General features: G+C 29.6%; 1 protein-coding gene, 1 long non-coding RNA gene and 1 other non-coding gene across 3 annotated transcripts; 1 reads left to right on the forward strand and 2 right to left on the reverse strand.

Moving 5' to 3' along the window:
• The first annotated feature begins 3,108 nt into the window (after positions 1-3,108).
• Positions 3,109-8,496, forward strand: LOC137808532 (uncharacterized). Its single transcript, XM_068609694.1, has 6 exons — positions 3,109-3,638; positions 4,383-4,596; positions 4,961-5,037; positions 5,177-6,790; positions 6,903-7,071; positions 7,619-8,496. Exons 2-6 carry the CDS (start codon positions 4,515-4,517, stop codon positions 8,221-8,223), a joined length of 2,547 nt encoding a protein of 848 aa, XP_068465795.1. The 5' UTR covers positions 3,109-3,638; positions 4,383-4,514; the 3' UTR covers positions 8,224-8,496.
• Positions 8,497-13,789: 5,293 nt separating this feature from the next.
• On the reverse strand, positions 13,790-14,525 carry LOC137808533 (uncharacterized). The gene is made up of 2 exons (XR_011080719.1): positions 14,359-14,525; positions 13,790-14,104 (listed from the first exon to the last, which is right to left on the reverse strand). It is a non-coding gene; the product is annotated as an uncharacterized lncRNA (long non-coding RNA).
• Positions 14,167-14,292, reverse strand: LOC137808894 (small nucleolar RNA snoR86). Its single transcript, XR_011080767.1, has one exon. It is a non-coding gene; the product is annotated as a small nucleolar RNA snoR86 (small nucleolar RNA).
• Positions 14,526-16,746: the final 2,221 nt, after the last annotated feature.

The following is a 16,746-nucleotide window of genomic DNA, read 5'->3' on the forward strand; positions in this document are numbered from 1 at the left end:
GTGTATGAGCTTCATAACTCACCACCCAAAAAGCACATTCTTATTATCTTTTTTTTTTCTAACCTAATTGTTTAATACGAGAGTATTGGTGATTCCAAACCTATAATATTTAATATAGTTAAGAATAAATGTACTTTGTATAATTTATTTTTCTCTTTTTATATATTCTCTGGTGAATACTACAAATCTTCATTATATCTCTTTTATATTTAGTCTTATTTTTAACCTAATTTAATAATAAATGTTGTCTCCTATTCAAGATCTATTATCAGATATTCTTTTATTTATGGTGACATTGATAATTTTAATCACGTGTACCAGGAGACAACTATTTGACATTGATACCTTTAATCACGTGTATTGTAACAACCATTTACCCACGAGTTTAGTTCATAATGCTACACAATAATAATAAAAATAAAATTCTCATTAATTGGGGGATTTCTTCCTATACTACCTACGTCTCTTCTTGCATCCTGTGTAAGTAAATATTTAAATTATTCTTTAATATTTTTTATTGATTTTTTTTTAAATTTTAGAATATAAAATCCAAAGACTTCTTGGATTATAGAACGCAGAAATTAAAATTGTATTTTTTTAATTTCAGATTGTATAATTTAAAATACAATTGTAGAATCCGGAATTGATATTTTTTATTTTTGAAATTATGGGAGTGCAGGAAGAAATTATGGGGGTGCAGGAAGAAATTATGGCGGTATAGGAAGAAATCCCCATTCATTGATGTCCATCCTGTTTACTGGCATCCCTTGATTGCTATTCGAACCCCCTTACACATTTATGTTTTTTTTTTACGAAAGGGCCCTTGACAAAAACAAGTTTTCATTGATTGGTGCTCAGAACGGAAACATACTTCAATTGTTGTACGTGAAGGAAATAGGCAATAAAAACTGTGTATGAGAGTTTCTTAAAAAATGGAAACTCGTTTTTATTGTGCTCTGATGAAATAATTAAGAATTAAAAGCATTTTGAGTAGCCTAAAAATTGATTAATCCACAAACAAAACAACTTCATGCATAAGAACTCATCATCGTTAAAGATGATTTTACTTTCAATATATATAAGAAGTTATTAGTCAAAAACACAATTTCAGTTATGGAAAATGGAACCAAATAAGTTGTGCTTATTGAGCAGAATTTCATTTGTTAATCAATGATGTGCTTATTGACATACTTTTAGTGAAAAATAATGCATAGAAGTCATGCATGTGTATGATGACTTTTGTATTATTTTTGCATAAAATTGTGTCATTCAAGGAAGACTTCAACTTCTTTGTGTTCGATATCTTTTTTTATTTACACAAAGTGGAAAATATGCAACACAAAATTTGATAAAAATAATAATAAAAATTATAGTAAATTGTGTAATAGTTTGATTGAATGATATAACTATTTATTGAATAAATTGTATAACAATTTCATTGAATGATTTAATAATTATTTTAATAAATGGTTTTATTTATTTCAAAAATTATTTAATAAATCATTTATCATAATATATTAATAGTGAGAAACATGTTGGTAATAAAAGAAAAGAAATAGTGTGAATTGTTTAAAATATAAAATAAAACAATGTCGATTTTGTTTTAGTATTTGAATTGATTGATTTAATAAATTATTTAATAATTTGCTTGAATTATTTAATTTTTTCAATAAAATAGTAAATAATATAGATGTGGAGGAAGAATTTGCTTTTTAAAATCTTAAATAATTTATGTACAAAATATTAGAAGTCCAAACAAAACTCCGCTGGATAATACACTACAAGAAAACAAAAAAATCATGAAATATAAATCAATTTTAGAGACAAAAAATAATTAGTTGTTATAGTGACTAAATTAGAGACCATTTTAGGAACTAAATAAATTTTTAGTTTCTAAATTAGTTTCTATTATTATTGTTAAATGGTTTCTACATTTGTAGTTAAAACTTTGGTAGTTAATTAGATACAAATTTAGAAACTATTTAATAATAATAGAAACTAATTTAGAAATAAATTTTTTTTAGTTTCTAAAATGATCTTTAATTTAGTTACTATTACAACTAATTATTTTAGTCTTTAAAAATTAGTTTCTATTTGATGATTTTTTTTAGTGATATACTCCTATCGCAAAGCCAATGGAAAGAAAATGTGATACCATCCTCTAAATAACAATCAAGCGATTAAAATATCATCAAAATAATATAAAAATCAATTATGTTATACTTGCACAAAATAATAATTGGTGATGTGAAGTTAAACACCAATATTCTTTTACTTTCCCTCCCAATTTTTCATAGTACCATGTGACTTTTTTTTCTCTCTTGCATTTTCAGTTGTTGTTTTTTATTATTATTGTGAAACTTAACATACGATAAAGGAAAGAGAACTAAGAGGAGAAGAAGACAAATAAATAAAACCAAAATTCCAAAGTGGCATGATATCTAGCGCCAAATGGAGGCGTCGTGCGCGTACAACTGCAAAACCACAGACCTCTGAGCTGGTTGTTACGTGATCTCAAACTGCAATCATATCATGCCATTTTTATTCCATAATAATATAAAATACTATAATTCATGTGAAAAACTATCCTCAATAATATTTCATCATTAACACCTTTTTCACCCTTTGACTTTCAACTCTTTTACTTCTCTCATTAAGCATTCTTTACTTAGCTCACAAGGATTCAACTATTCTATTACCCCAAGATTATGCAGAGTTTTTGCTTAACTACAAAATCATTTGCTTAATCATAAACAAACCTCTCTGCTTCCTCTTATTTGATACTGAACTTGGCTTCTATTACCAAGTAACCGTCCTATGTCATAGGCATTGAAGACCATTATCTTCCATTTTGCAGGAAATAGAATTTAAAGTGTACGAATTTGGGTTGGAACCAAGTCCTTGGGGTTCATTTTTTTACTGATTTCACTTCCTCAATCAACGACTTTCTGAGGTTTCATTTCCCTTCTAATAATAACTGTATTTATTGTATCTAACTGTTGAATTCAGTAATGTGACTTGGTAAAAAAATTCCACCCACATGGAAATCACAACATTCACAAGAAAAGTGATGGGAATTAAGAACAACACAAACCCATGAGTCTAGTCACTAGACCAAAACAAAAAAAAGGGTGTTCTATGGTACAGCAAGAGTGACAGCAGATTTATGAAAAAAGAAAGAAAAAGAATGAAAATATGAGAATGATTAAGCAATTAAGTAAATAAAATGGCAGAGGGAACCTTCGCTTTCATTCATTCACTTCCAGCAATGGAATTAGAGGCCTTGTTCCCTTTTCCTACACTATCAATATTGTAGCTTTTTCCTTTGTCGTCATCATCATTAACTCATTATCAATACTTTTCCAATCAAGTTTTCATCCTTGGCTCTCTTTCTTTCTTAATACAAAATCCCAGTTCAGAATTTTACACTTTTCAATGACACACATACATACACACTTCTCTCTCTCCCCCTCCCTCCACAATTTGCCAGTTTTGTTCCACCTTTTACAATTTTGTTATCAAGTTTGAAGCTTTGATACTTTTCAAGAACACCCACTTTCTTGTTTCTGTAACGCGAGAATTGGTTCTCAGCTGAAGTCAGTTGGTGGATGCGGTGTTTGTTTTGGTTCTTCTCATTGGTATGTGTATTTTTATGTGACATGTTCTCTGTTTCTCACCTTTTTCCAAACGTGCATTCAAGTGTTTAGTGAAGGAATCACTTGTACTGTACGATGTGTATGGTTCTGATAAAACTAGATGGGACAATCTTATTTTTGTTTACTGTAAGCTCTAACTGGTGCTGGAATTTTGAGGTTTAGAGTTTTTGGTAGTTCTTGCTTTTCCTACATTTTCTCTGAAACCTGTGGTTGGGTTTTCTCTTTGCTCTGATTTGCTTTTCCGTCAATGGATTCTGAAGTTGTTGATTTATGGGGTGCTTAGAAGACCAAGGTTCTTCTTTCTATTCAGGGTGTGCATGAAAGTCAAAGTTTTCTAATTTTTGTAATAAGCCAATTCATAATTTTATATCAATATTCAAATTCTATCGTTCATCTAAAACTGGAAAAACATTGGTCAGTTTTCTTTTCCTTTCGCTATTACTATGTTATTATCGATTAGATTTCAGTATTATGTTCTACATCGAATGCAATACAATACTATCTAAAAAGCTTTTGACCTTATGTTAGCAAGGTTACTCATTCAATCACAAAATGCAAAAAGTGCAGTTTTTGTATATGCTTTGCTATGAAGGAGCTGATTGGTTATTTCTGTGAAACAACAGTAACTTGGATCTTACAGCTAAACGATTTTATTTTATTTTAAGATCTGATTTTTCTACAATAAACTGTCTTCAATTGACACCCCATTAACTTCTGGCAATCCAGGGTGTGAAAAGGAAGAGTGCTGGTTCATTTCACATCGTATAGAGGGAGAGGAAAGAACCTGAATTTTTATTGTTTGAGATATGAACCCTGAAATTGAGGACATGAGATTGTTCTAGACGACCCTTTGATTACATGGGAGGCCTATTGCACATGTTCGAGTTCAATCAGGGTAGGATGGCCAAGAAAATTCATGCCCATAAGAACAATAACGATGGTAAGTATTATTTTACAAATTGAACAGAGACTTCACTCTTGCACGATATGCCTTTTCTGCTTACAAAAGCTTCAAGGAAGCTAAATTGAGCATTTGTTCCCTAATCTCGAAGGATCCTTTTCCCAGAATGGATATCATCAACTTACTATTTCCTTGTCATGTTTTAAAGTTTATTGTGTTAATTGGTATGAAGCAGGGCTCATTAGTTTGTTGCATTTTGTTAGATATGTTGCTGAGACTCGATTTATTGTATTGTTATTAATTATGATCACTATTGTTGTTGTTATTATTATTAAGTTCTATTTTATTCCTCCTCAGCTAGTTAGGTATATTCTGATTTGTTATCATACTGTGTGTCATGCAGATCTGGAAACATCTGGAAATGACATGCAGCTGCAAGTAGAAACCTCTCAGGTCCACTGTGCAGAAGGAGAATTACCAGTAATTTTCGTTTCACACATACTTTTATATGCTAAGGGTTTCAAGACGCCACCATCATTTCATAACATGTTTCATTCACAATGCATACATCATATTTTTCTTACAGTTCTTAAATGGAATGAACTCTGGTGAATTTCAGTACTCCTGTCAAGTAGAAGATGGCTGGTCAAAGAAAATCAGTTACTCAAATGTGGATTCAGTGAAAAAACAGAACAGAGAGGATTTTTCCAAACAATCAGGAGCCATAAATAATGCCCCTAGCCTTGTGGCAAGGTTGATGGGGATGGACACCATGCCATTACCATTAGACACTAAATCTGTAGTTCCACTGGATGAGAGCACACATGAAAATATGGAGAGGAAGATTTCAAAGAAGAAAATGAATAAAGGTTGGGTTGGTAGGGGTTCTTCAAACTTGAATTCTTCTAGCCATTTGGAATTTGATTCATTTTATCAAATCATTGATGATGATGAAGGGGTACATAGTTTTGGAGAGCCGAGGCCAAGGGAACATCCTCAAGAAGAGGAACTCCAAAAATTCAAGAAAGAATTTGAAGCGTATCAAGCAGCAAGGTTTGAGGAGTGGCCGAAGGCTGTTGACATCATAAGTGGTTCTATGAGAAATCTTTCTCAAGAAGAGAACCTGAGCAAGGAGAACATGCAACATATTGCGAGTTCAAAGACAGATAGCCACTCATTTAAGACAAAGCTACCTAATGGGGACCTGATGGAGTCAATCTTATCTAAGAAAAAAGAATCCTTTCCATCAAGAAGTAAAACAAAAAGTAGGGACTTTGAGGAGTCCTTAATGATGAAATCCAGAAGCAGATTATTAGATATATGCGCTTCTCCCACTCAGATAGTTATCTTGAAGCCTGGTTCTGAAAGAATTTGCAATTGCAACCATGAAGAGAATTGCATCAGTTTATCAGGCACTTTACATGGGGGAAAAGGTATAGAAGATTTTCTTGAGGAAGTGAGAGAGCGCTTGAAGTGTGAACTCCAAGGGATTAGAGGTAGTGGAATTGAGTCATCTTTCAATGATAAACTATCTGATGCTAAAGTGGTCAGAGAAAGAACGACCAGAGATGCTGAACCTAATTTACTCCGCTCAGAATCAACAAGATCATACAAAAGTAAAATGCAGCTCAATGGACCGAGTTCCCCAGAATTTTTCAACATAGATACTAGGAGATTCTTGTCAGAGAGGCTAAGAAATACTGTAAAAAATGAATTGAATTTGGACATTCCTGAAGTGGCTTGTTATTTAGACAATGGAAAAGTTAGACTAAAGCAAGATACTGTAAAGGGTGCAAATGACAAGAGCCAGTGGGGAGTTCTAAAAGAGAAAAAAGAATTACAATCGTGTTCCTATAGACATAAATTAGATGACAATGTATTGTTCCACAAGGAGTTGTCTCCTAGGAACCTTGAAAGATCCTTGTCTGCTCCTGCATCAGGAACATCATTTGGAAGGCTTCTTTTGGAGGACCGCCACATTTTAACGGGTGCCCTTATTCAGAGGAAGCTTGAAACTGTTGAAGCAAGACCCGTGGGTGTTAAGAAACAGAAGAAAGATGGATTTAATATTAAAGAAAAACTTTCCAATTTCAAATATACTCTTGGTCTAAGAGGGAAGCTGTTTGGCAGAAGGGTTCAGTCAAAAGTAGAATCACATGGCAGTGAATGTGGTTCAATTTTGAGAGATGTCAGGAGTGGACCAACTATTCTCATGAAATGTGGTGACAAACATGTAAGTTTGCAATATACATTTTTCAGCATTCTCCTCAATGACCTTTGTTTTCAATTATGTTGCATAAATGATCATTATCTAATCATCAGTTTGTGTCATATATGATCCTTAGGAGAACTCCACCGAGGTACCTCCTAGTCCTGCATCTGTGTGCAGCTGTGCTGATGAAGAACACTGGAGACAGATTGGGTATTCAAGTCTAACATCAACTCCAGATGCATCTTCATTGGATGATATTTTTGTTCCCAAGGTTTTTAGAGATATCAGCTCTGGTTTGAATGGTGAGAAACAGTTTTATCTTTCAATTTGATGATGTCAATATATTGTCATTGTTGTTTGTTGCATGTGCATATATAGTTAAATGTACAAACAACATTTAGTCTGTTCTTCAAATGGATAGTGTGGCCCTGCTTGCAAGATACTTTTATGTTATAAGTCAAGGGCTACACAATTTCTGTCATGGAAAATGTATAAGAAACCTAAGTCATGTGTTAATATTTTTACAAATTGCGGACCTTCTATTATCCTCGTTTAATGCATTCTTTGCTTAGATCAATTTCTATATAGCTTCACAAATTTTGTAAAACACAATAATTTCGATATATTCATTAAGTTGGTATTTACAGAAAGAGATTAAGAAGAGAGTGCAGATCCTTTGCTTCTTCTGTTTGGTGACCATTTTCTTAGTAAAAAGTTGTTCATATTAATTATACAAACTTGTAAACAATTGAAATATGTATATATATAGTTCCATGTATCTTACAATCTAATTGCTTTTTTAGATGTCAAATTCTTGTTGACAGTTCTCTCTGTCTGTTTATTTGACAGAGCTAAAGAGGCAACTGGGTCAACTTGATTCTGACGGCTTTGATGATTTCACTACGAAGCAGGAGCCAACTGAGTCTGAATTAGTTGAATTGGATGATCCAGCAGAATCTTATGTAAGAGATCTGCTTGTTGCCTCTGGTATGTACTTTGGTTCATGGGATAAGTATATTGGCAACTCAGTTTTTGAAGAAGTGGAAGAATCTCATAGGAAATTGGTGAAGGAGGATGAAAGATCCACAAAAGATGATAACAAGAATAAGGTAGAGCACAAGGTTTTGCTTGATTTGTTAAATGAGGCCCTTTCCATTGTTCTTGGACCACCTTTGACATTGTCTAGATTCAGAAGGAAACTAAGCAATTCCTCCTTGCAGCCTCCACCATGTGGAAAGGAACTACTGAAGTTAGTATGGGACATTGTTCGTGTTTCTTTACATCCAACTTCTAACACGTCTCTTTATTCACTTGATAGTTTTGTGGCACAAGATCTAGGATCAAATTCCTGGTCTTGGCTAACAAATGATGAGATTGATACATTGGAAAGAGAGACAGCATGTACAATCGCTGATGATTTGGTTGAAGAATTCACAAAGGATATGCTCTCGTAGGTGTTGTGTGTGTGTGAAGTATCATTTTTCCCTTTGTTAAGATAACTTACTCTTCACATTGGATCAAGGAAAGCACATGATTATCCCATAGTAACCAAAGTGAACAATTACTTTCTACCAAGACATTTGAGAAAGAACACTGCTAGAATGTGATGCATATTTATTTTTGTGCGAATGTTTGTGATACAAGGGGAGTACATAGTGTACACTAGTGGTACGCAGGTTGTTGTTTCAAAACAGAAAGTCAATTGGTTTCATAATTTAATTTAACAATTTATGTCTGCTAAGATTGTTCCAGAACATTCTGGTACCACCGACCGACCTTCTCCGAAAAAATTGTGTTAAGATAATACGAGTTTAGGTAAGATAAAAAAGATGAAAAATTACGTAATGTTTAAGGATAATCTCTGTATGCATGTTAATTGTGACTTAATAGTAATAGAGTCTACCAAAATTTTATAAATAGGTATAACAACTAAGAAAATGTATATCATTCTTATAATATTTATTGTATCGAACATCAATAACTTATTTAAACATCGAAGAACTTTTTATAGATACATTTCTCGTTCAGAATCAAAGGTCGAACACCAAATTGTAGATGCATTATCAAAAGTTAAGAACAAATATAAGAAGGGAGAGTGGAAGATGAGTTACTCTCTAAGTCCCTACATACTTTATGACATTCCTTGTCTTTATTTGTGGTGTATATAATGTTATAATCAAGAATGCTATTATGAGCAAAACCAGAAAGGGATGAATCATATTTATACATGTCGTGTTATACATCAGTGTTGTATTATTGTAATGTAGTAATGCAGTTATGATAGAAATTTGAGTGGGGTCTATCTACATTATGAATACACATTAAGTTTATAAAGATGATTTGGGTTCCATTCCGGTATAACAGATCTCGAGTTTAAGTCTTATGACTAAAACCATGATACCTCAATCACGTTCAGAACCAAAAATGCCAATCATCATACTAAAACAAATAAATTCATGTGCATAGAATTAATATGCATATGCCTCTTGTTTTTCTCTATAAAATAAAGCAAAATATATAATATATTTTTTTATTAAAATAAGGTTGAACAGATGACGTATATTGACTTGTAAACATTTTTGAGAGGCATGTGTACCTAAAAGTGTTTTAGGTTTCTTAAGCATGTGATAGGAACTATGAACATGAGTTACGCTTCTTAAATGATTTGTCTGTATCGAACACATGTATCAGACACTAACATTTCACAGACACTAACACTTATAGGATACTAGTAAGACACATATCGGTGAAGTGTCAAATTCAAATAATATTTGTTATATTTATGATAATTTTAACAAAATTTTAAAAAAAGAAAAAATACATTAATTTTTTAAAAATTCAAATTTATTGTATAAATTTTTATTATGAATAAATCCTTTTAAACCGGCTATGAAAAACATATTTCTACCAAAAAACTAAAATTTGTGAACATAAATTTTTATTATTAATTTATATATTTTAAATTTATATAATATATAGATCTATATCTTGTGTGCTACATTTTGAAGATTTTATATCTTGTGTGCTACATTTTGAAGATTTTATATATCTTTATATCTGTGTTTATGTTGTATCAATATTGATAAAAATCTCACATCGACTAGAGATAAAAACATTTCATTATATAAATGTGTGCAATCTCAATCTTATGAACCAATTTATGGGGTTGAGTTAAGCTTAAAATTTATTTTATAACAAATGTTCCGATCATATATTTGGGTTTTGAAAAAGACGAGTTAATCTGAAAAAGAAAGTGTTGCATGTGCGTCTCTGCAATAGGCAGTAATTTGTAGGTGACATGTCCTAAGGTTGGAGTTGATGTGTGAAACTGTTGACTGGACCGTGTTCTGATGGAAATAGACTTCTGAATCAATTCATGTTCTGTTATCACAACGTGAAGATGAGTGGTTATATGTCAAACCCACTTCACTCTCAATTCTATATCTTTATTGCTACAATAATGTTGCCATCTTATCTTATATATTATAAAAGAAAAAAAAATATATAGAATAAAATCTTTTTCTCTAAAATTAGCTTTCTTTTTATAAATAGATACTAAATTAAATAAATAGACGAACTAATAAACATTAAAAATTAATAATTGAAAAATGGAAACATTATATGTACAAGATATTTTCAATAATTTGATAAAAAGAAATATGAGTTATTACATTTCAAAAAAAAAAAAAAAACCTATCAAATCCTAAGAGATGTAATTGTACAATGTAGAATATTATGCTTGATGAATCTTCTCTAAAATTAACTATATTTTTTTTTAATTGAATCACATCAATATCCATATATATTTTAGTTATTATGCTAGTAGGAAGCATATCATAGATTATAATAAATTTTTTTATGGATAAAGGATTAATTGATTTGGACTAGGGTCTGAGTATTATTTCATCAAACAAGTTACAGGAATTGTATCTTCTCCATCTTTCTGGGTCTGAGTATTAATATTGTAATTAAAATTTATAATTTGGTTAGAACATTAAGATTTAAATTTAATATTAATAGTGAAGTAAAGATAAAATTCATGTTTTATATTTGATTAAGTTTTAGTTAAATTAAAATTAGTAGAATTTATTTATTTATTACAAATTGAATTAATATATAAAATTACATTGGAATTTGGAGGGCCGGAAATTAGACTTCAAAATTTAGTTATGAATATATATATATATATATATATATTATTTTGTTGAGATTTTTTATTTTTTATTGAACATATTGATATTGTATTGGAAGTTTTGTGTATTTTAAAAATGGTAAATTTTTGGACTGTACTTAATATACATAATAAAAAAATCAAAATATCATTAATAAAATAAAAATTAGAATTTATACAAAATGTGCACCCAACCTTCATTTAACAACCTTCATTTAACAATCTCATTCTATCTCTCATTCTCTACATATGCAAGAAAGTGTACTAAAAGAAAAAGAATATGAAAGAGTATAAAATTTAGAATATTGAATTTCCAAAGTGATAAAATAATATATATATATATATATTTTTATTTTATTTTATTTTTATTTTATTTTTTATTTTTTCAATTGCACAATGTAAAGTGATTTTTGATTAAAGAGAGTACCTTCAACAATAGAAGATGGGATGTAACACTCTTGATCCTGGTGTTATTCACATATCTTTTTTCTGTATTTATAATATTATTGAAATGGGCTTTTTATGTCCCTTGCATAAATAATAGGTATTTTTAAATTTAGATGTTTTCAAATAGAATTTTTTTTTAAAAAATGTGAATTTTAAAAAACCGTTCAAATTATAAAGTTGAATCAATTTATTGATTATGGGCTTATTTTCCCTCCACCTTTACACTCACGACTTTTAATTTTTACTTGTAGTATATGGGTAATCATGGTGGTTCGTTTAGTAATTTGATTTTGACTATTCCAAATCAAATAACTAATAAAATCTTTATTTGCACTTTGTAGTATATAGTTGTATATACAAATATTCAAAACTAATTGGATTCAAAAATAATAATTAAAAACCAAAATAAACTCTGATAATTAATAAGATAAATTGTTTTGGATTCTGTTGACTCTTTCCGTAGGTGAAACTATTCGAATCCAAATTGAATCAAACCACAAATATATATGTTAGTAAGTTTTTCATAGGGAACATATATATCACATTTTTAGGAACATAATGATGAAATTGGAACATATATAGTTTACCAATTATAACATATTTTTGAATTTGCTCTTTCCATTGTAAACTTTGGCTAAAGTTCTTATAAGATAATAAAACAAACACTTAAAAGATTTCAAATACCACAACAATTTCCCATATACTAATGTGATAAGAAACTCAAAGACACCAATTGATAGAAACTTTCTTAAACCTTTCTAATTAATCAAAGGAACATTAGCTTAGTCTCTCATTTAAACTTCTTCCAATAGAAGCAAGTTTCATACATTAAACTTATCTTCAATTTCATTTCAATGAAACAATTATAAGAACCAACTCATAATTTTATATTTTAATTAGGGATGGCAAAGTGGGGCGGGCCGTGCGGGCCGGCCCGCGGCCCGCAGGTAAAAAACGCGGGGCGGGATGACCTTTTCAACCCGCTAACCCGCATTAGCTCGCAACCCGCGCGGGCCAGTTGCGGGGCAGGGCGGGCTGGCCCGCAAACCCGCAAGAAAAAAATATTGACACTTAGTTGCAGCAGGGCAACCTAAACTGGGTCCTGCCAATTAAATCAATTTCAAACATGATAAAGGAGCAAGACACCATTTAGAGGAGGAGAAGTAAGCAGAGGGTATTTTAGAAGTTATCCATGAAGATTATAATTATGAAAAAAATGTTATTGAAATGGAAGAATGTAAATAATGTTTATGTTTAATGTTTTTGAATTAATGTTTATGTTTAATGTTTTGGAATTAGGTATTTTTAATGTTTTGGAAGTGGAAGAATAGTGATATTTGATATTTATCTTAATGTTTTGATGTTTGACTATATTTGAAAAGGAAGGAAAAAAAATTAGGTTTGATAATAACAAATATATAGGTTTAATTTGACAATTTTTTAATAACAAAATGTAAAAAAATAAATATTTAATTTTTAAAAAAAAAGAACACGGGCTGGCCCGCAAATCTGCGGACCAGTTCTTATGCGGGACGGGTTGAGAATTCTAGCCCGCAATAACTTTGCGGGGCGGGCCAACCCATCCCGCATTTTTGCGGGCCAAGTGCGGGGCGGGCCAATGCGGGGCGGGCTGGCCCGCTTTGCCATCCCTAATTTTAATTTAGTCTTAATGTTTGAACCAACAAAATAAAATAAAAAATTATTATTGAGGTTGAGTTGCTTGAAGAAGTAACTAGGATATTTTTTTGAGTAACTATTTTAATCTTAAAAAAAAACTTTCTTCTACTACAGATCAAGCTTAGAATTGTAATAATTGGCTTTAGTCTAGTACTAAACAAAATGTTCATATAATTGAAAATTAACAGAATCTTAGTATTTATGATCAATAATTTGAATATTTTGTGTTCATTAATTCGTGAATAGCAATTAGTAATTTGAATATTGTGTTCATTAATTCGTGATTAGTAATTTGAATATTTTGTGTTCACAAATTTATGAATAGTTATTTGAGTCTTCAGTGTTGACGAATTTATGATTAGTTATTAGAATATTTTTAGTGGATGAATTTGTTATTAGTTATTTTAATATTTTGAGTTCGTGAATTTGTAACTAGATATTGAATATTTTTTGTTCCTGAAAGTTATTCAAATATTTTTTGTTCATGAATGTGATTATAAATTTGTAATCAATATATTCTTTTTTAATAGATTAAAAAATAATCTCTTTGTTCTAAGGTTTAGGGTTTGTGAAGCCTAGAGTGTCGGAAACGGGACGCCACCAGCTGCTGCATGCTCTAATCAAAAGAAAAAAAGAGGAATCATAAATAGTGACCATCTTCAAAGGCTTCAGCCTTTTCTGATCATAAAAACAATATTTTGATCACAAATTAAAAAAAAAAAATGTTCCAACCAGACAAAGCATGACATTTTATTTTTCAAAATTATTATGTCAAAAATTAAAACATAGCATGTATCCCCGATGATACTACAAGAACACGTATGGTTCATGTATTTTAACGGCATAAAGGACAAAAAATGAATTTAGTCATCTTCCGACACAATCTTGGCAATGAAAAACCAATTTGCTTTATAGATGACGGTATTTTCCACTGTAAAGAACAATCATAATATAAACTTTAAAAAATTCTAGAGTTTCAGTAATTCATTCATTCGTCAATTCAAACCCTCTATTTCAAAATCCTTAGCTTCGATGAAATCCTAAAATAAAAACACTGCAATAGATCAGTGACAAAACTCGATAGAAACAATAAAATACAGAAAGTGTAACGACTTGTTCGAGGCCATAATCAAAACAAAGTGAATCTGAAAGGCACGGAGAATCGCAATTGTTTTCGCCAACCTTCAATGCAAGTTGCGTCAATTTCAGAAAATACACGCACTTGCTCTGCAAATTGGCTTTCTTTTCAGGAAAAACTTGAAAATAATAGAATAAGAAACACTACAATACTTACATACTGATGAGAATTGGAAATCAAACAGCAGAAGCCTCTAACCCAATTTCGAAGACGGAACAGAAGTAAGATATGATTGAGATTTGTGGTGCCTCCCTTTTATAGATACCTAAATGGAACGGTAAACCCTAATTTCCTACTGCGGCGCGGCCAGGGTTGTTATAGGATTTGGGTTTCATGTTACGCCCACCATGGCTCATTGGGCTTTAGTTCTTATTAATATTCCATTGGGCCCAAACACCAATAATCAATAGTTTTAGTTATTTATATGTGGTTTTGCTTCCTGCACCCAACTAATTCTAACTTGCATTCTAACAGTTTTTTGAAATTCTATAATTACTCTTTATTCTAAAATTGAAAAATATATTCCAGGAAATTAAATCTGTAATCTATTTTTTTATTTAAAAATAAAATTATGAAATAGAATTAAAAATTCTAAAATATAATAATATATTTTAGAAAAAAAATTCAAAAATATATTCCAAAAAGTGATTCCAAAATCCAAATGCAGAATTACATTCTGAATTACATACTCATATGCAGTCCTATTTAAAAATTAAAAAAATACATTTTTGTCAAAGTTATTGGGTGCAAGAATATACTCTCCAGTAGTTATTTACACTATCTTTTTCTTTATTTTTATTATTATTACTAAATATTCTCTTTTATAAAAAAACAAAAATCTAAACTCTATTTAGATTGTGTTCTTTTCTGAAGTTCTTCATACAATTTTTTCATCTTTTTACATCCTCATAATATATTATAACTAGCCATGTAGCCGTGTGCACGGATATTTTATAAAAAAAAAATAATGATAAAAAATTAGAATATTACATTTATTATAATATTAATAAATTAAATAAAGTATACAATACAATACCGTAAGTTCATCTACAATAAATAAAAAAATTAAATATAACAATAAATAAGAAATAAAAGTAGAAATGAAATGAAACAATAGTACTTTATTTAAGATTTAAACTATAGTAAAAGTAAAATAAAAACTAAAGAAAAAATAAAATCATATAGTGATGTCATGTGTATATAATTCCGAAAGGCTGACACATAACCATTCTTCCTGTTTGTTACAACTGTTGCCCATGTTTTTTTTTTCTTTTCATTTTATAAAGAAAAAACAAGTAAAAAATAATATAGGTATTTTTTTAAAATTGAGATCTTCTCTACTATTTTTTGTATTGTATAGAGTATAAATTATTTTTTTATTTTTTCTTTATTCAGTATGTTATTATGAATTAATACACTGTTGATTTCTGTTGGGTTTTTTTATTTGTCTATATATTCGTTTATTTATTTTTCTTAAAATACTCAAATTGGATTTATTGTACATGGATGAAGTAGATTTTTCTGATTGATTAACTTGTTCTAACACTTTACATTTAACTTGATGCATGCATTTAAATGTAATAAGTCACTCTTCACATTAAATTAAATAATTATTACCATAACATGTCTAAATTATAACACATTGTCACTAAATACTATGTACTAATTACTGATAAGGGCCAATTTAAAATTATTAACATGTTATGAATTAATTCATGAAGCCAAAAACTACTTCTTCTTTCATTAATATTTTTAAAAAATGACTGTTTGAACAATATTTCTTAATAGTTCTTTTATACAAAATCTCATAATTTATGAAGAAATTATTCTTATTACCATTACTATTATTATCATCTGATAAATAAATCTAAGAGAAAAATAAAAAAAATAGATAAGATGGAAGATTTTTTAAATATATTTTAGAGAATATAACTTTTCAGATGTGATCTATTATGTTACAATAGAATAAACTTTTGGACAATTAATCCATAAGCCGAAAAAGAGACAGTGTTTATGGGCTTTGGAATTATCATGGTGTTATTATTGAAGTCCAAGATGAAATATAATTTTTATACAGTTTTTCATATAAAATAATCAATATTGAATTTTTTTTTAAATGTTTCAACTTTTAAGAGTTAATTTTAATACAGCTTCAAAAATAAATGTGAAATTTTAAAATATTTATATAAAATTAGGTTAATTTTAACATTATCAAAACATTATAATTTATTATTTAATAAATTGAGTCAAGTAAATAATTACAGTGGAAGATAATTTTGTTCAAAATAAACCAATTTAATTTATACCAATAATGGATTACAATTAAATGAATAGAAAATTTGTTGAACATGTTTGTGTTATTTTGGGGTGAGTCTAAATAACTAACAAATGTCTGAATTGAATGTGAGATTATAGATAAAGTTTTGTATATTTATTACATTTTTGCTTAGAACATGTTTTTTTCTGAACTGATTTAAAACAACTATAATGCTGTCATTGATACAACTTGACAACTATAAATGAAAAGATATACGAGGTTACTTG

Source organism: Phaseolus vulgaris, chromosome 3, assembly GCF_000499845.2.
Source record: "Phaseolus vulgaris cultivar G19833 chromosome 3, P. vulgaris v2.0, whole genome shotgun sequence".
Taxonomy (NCBI): Eukaryota; Viridiplantae; Streptophyta; class Magnoliopsida; order Fabales; family Fabaceae; genus Phaseolus; species Phaseolus vulgaris.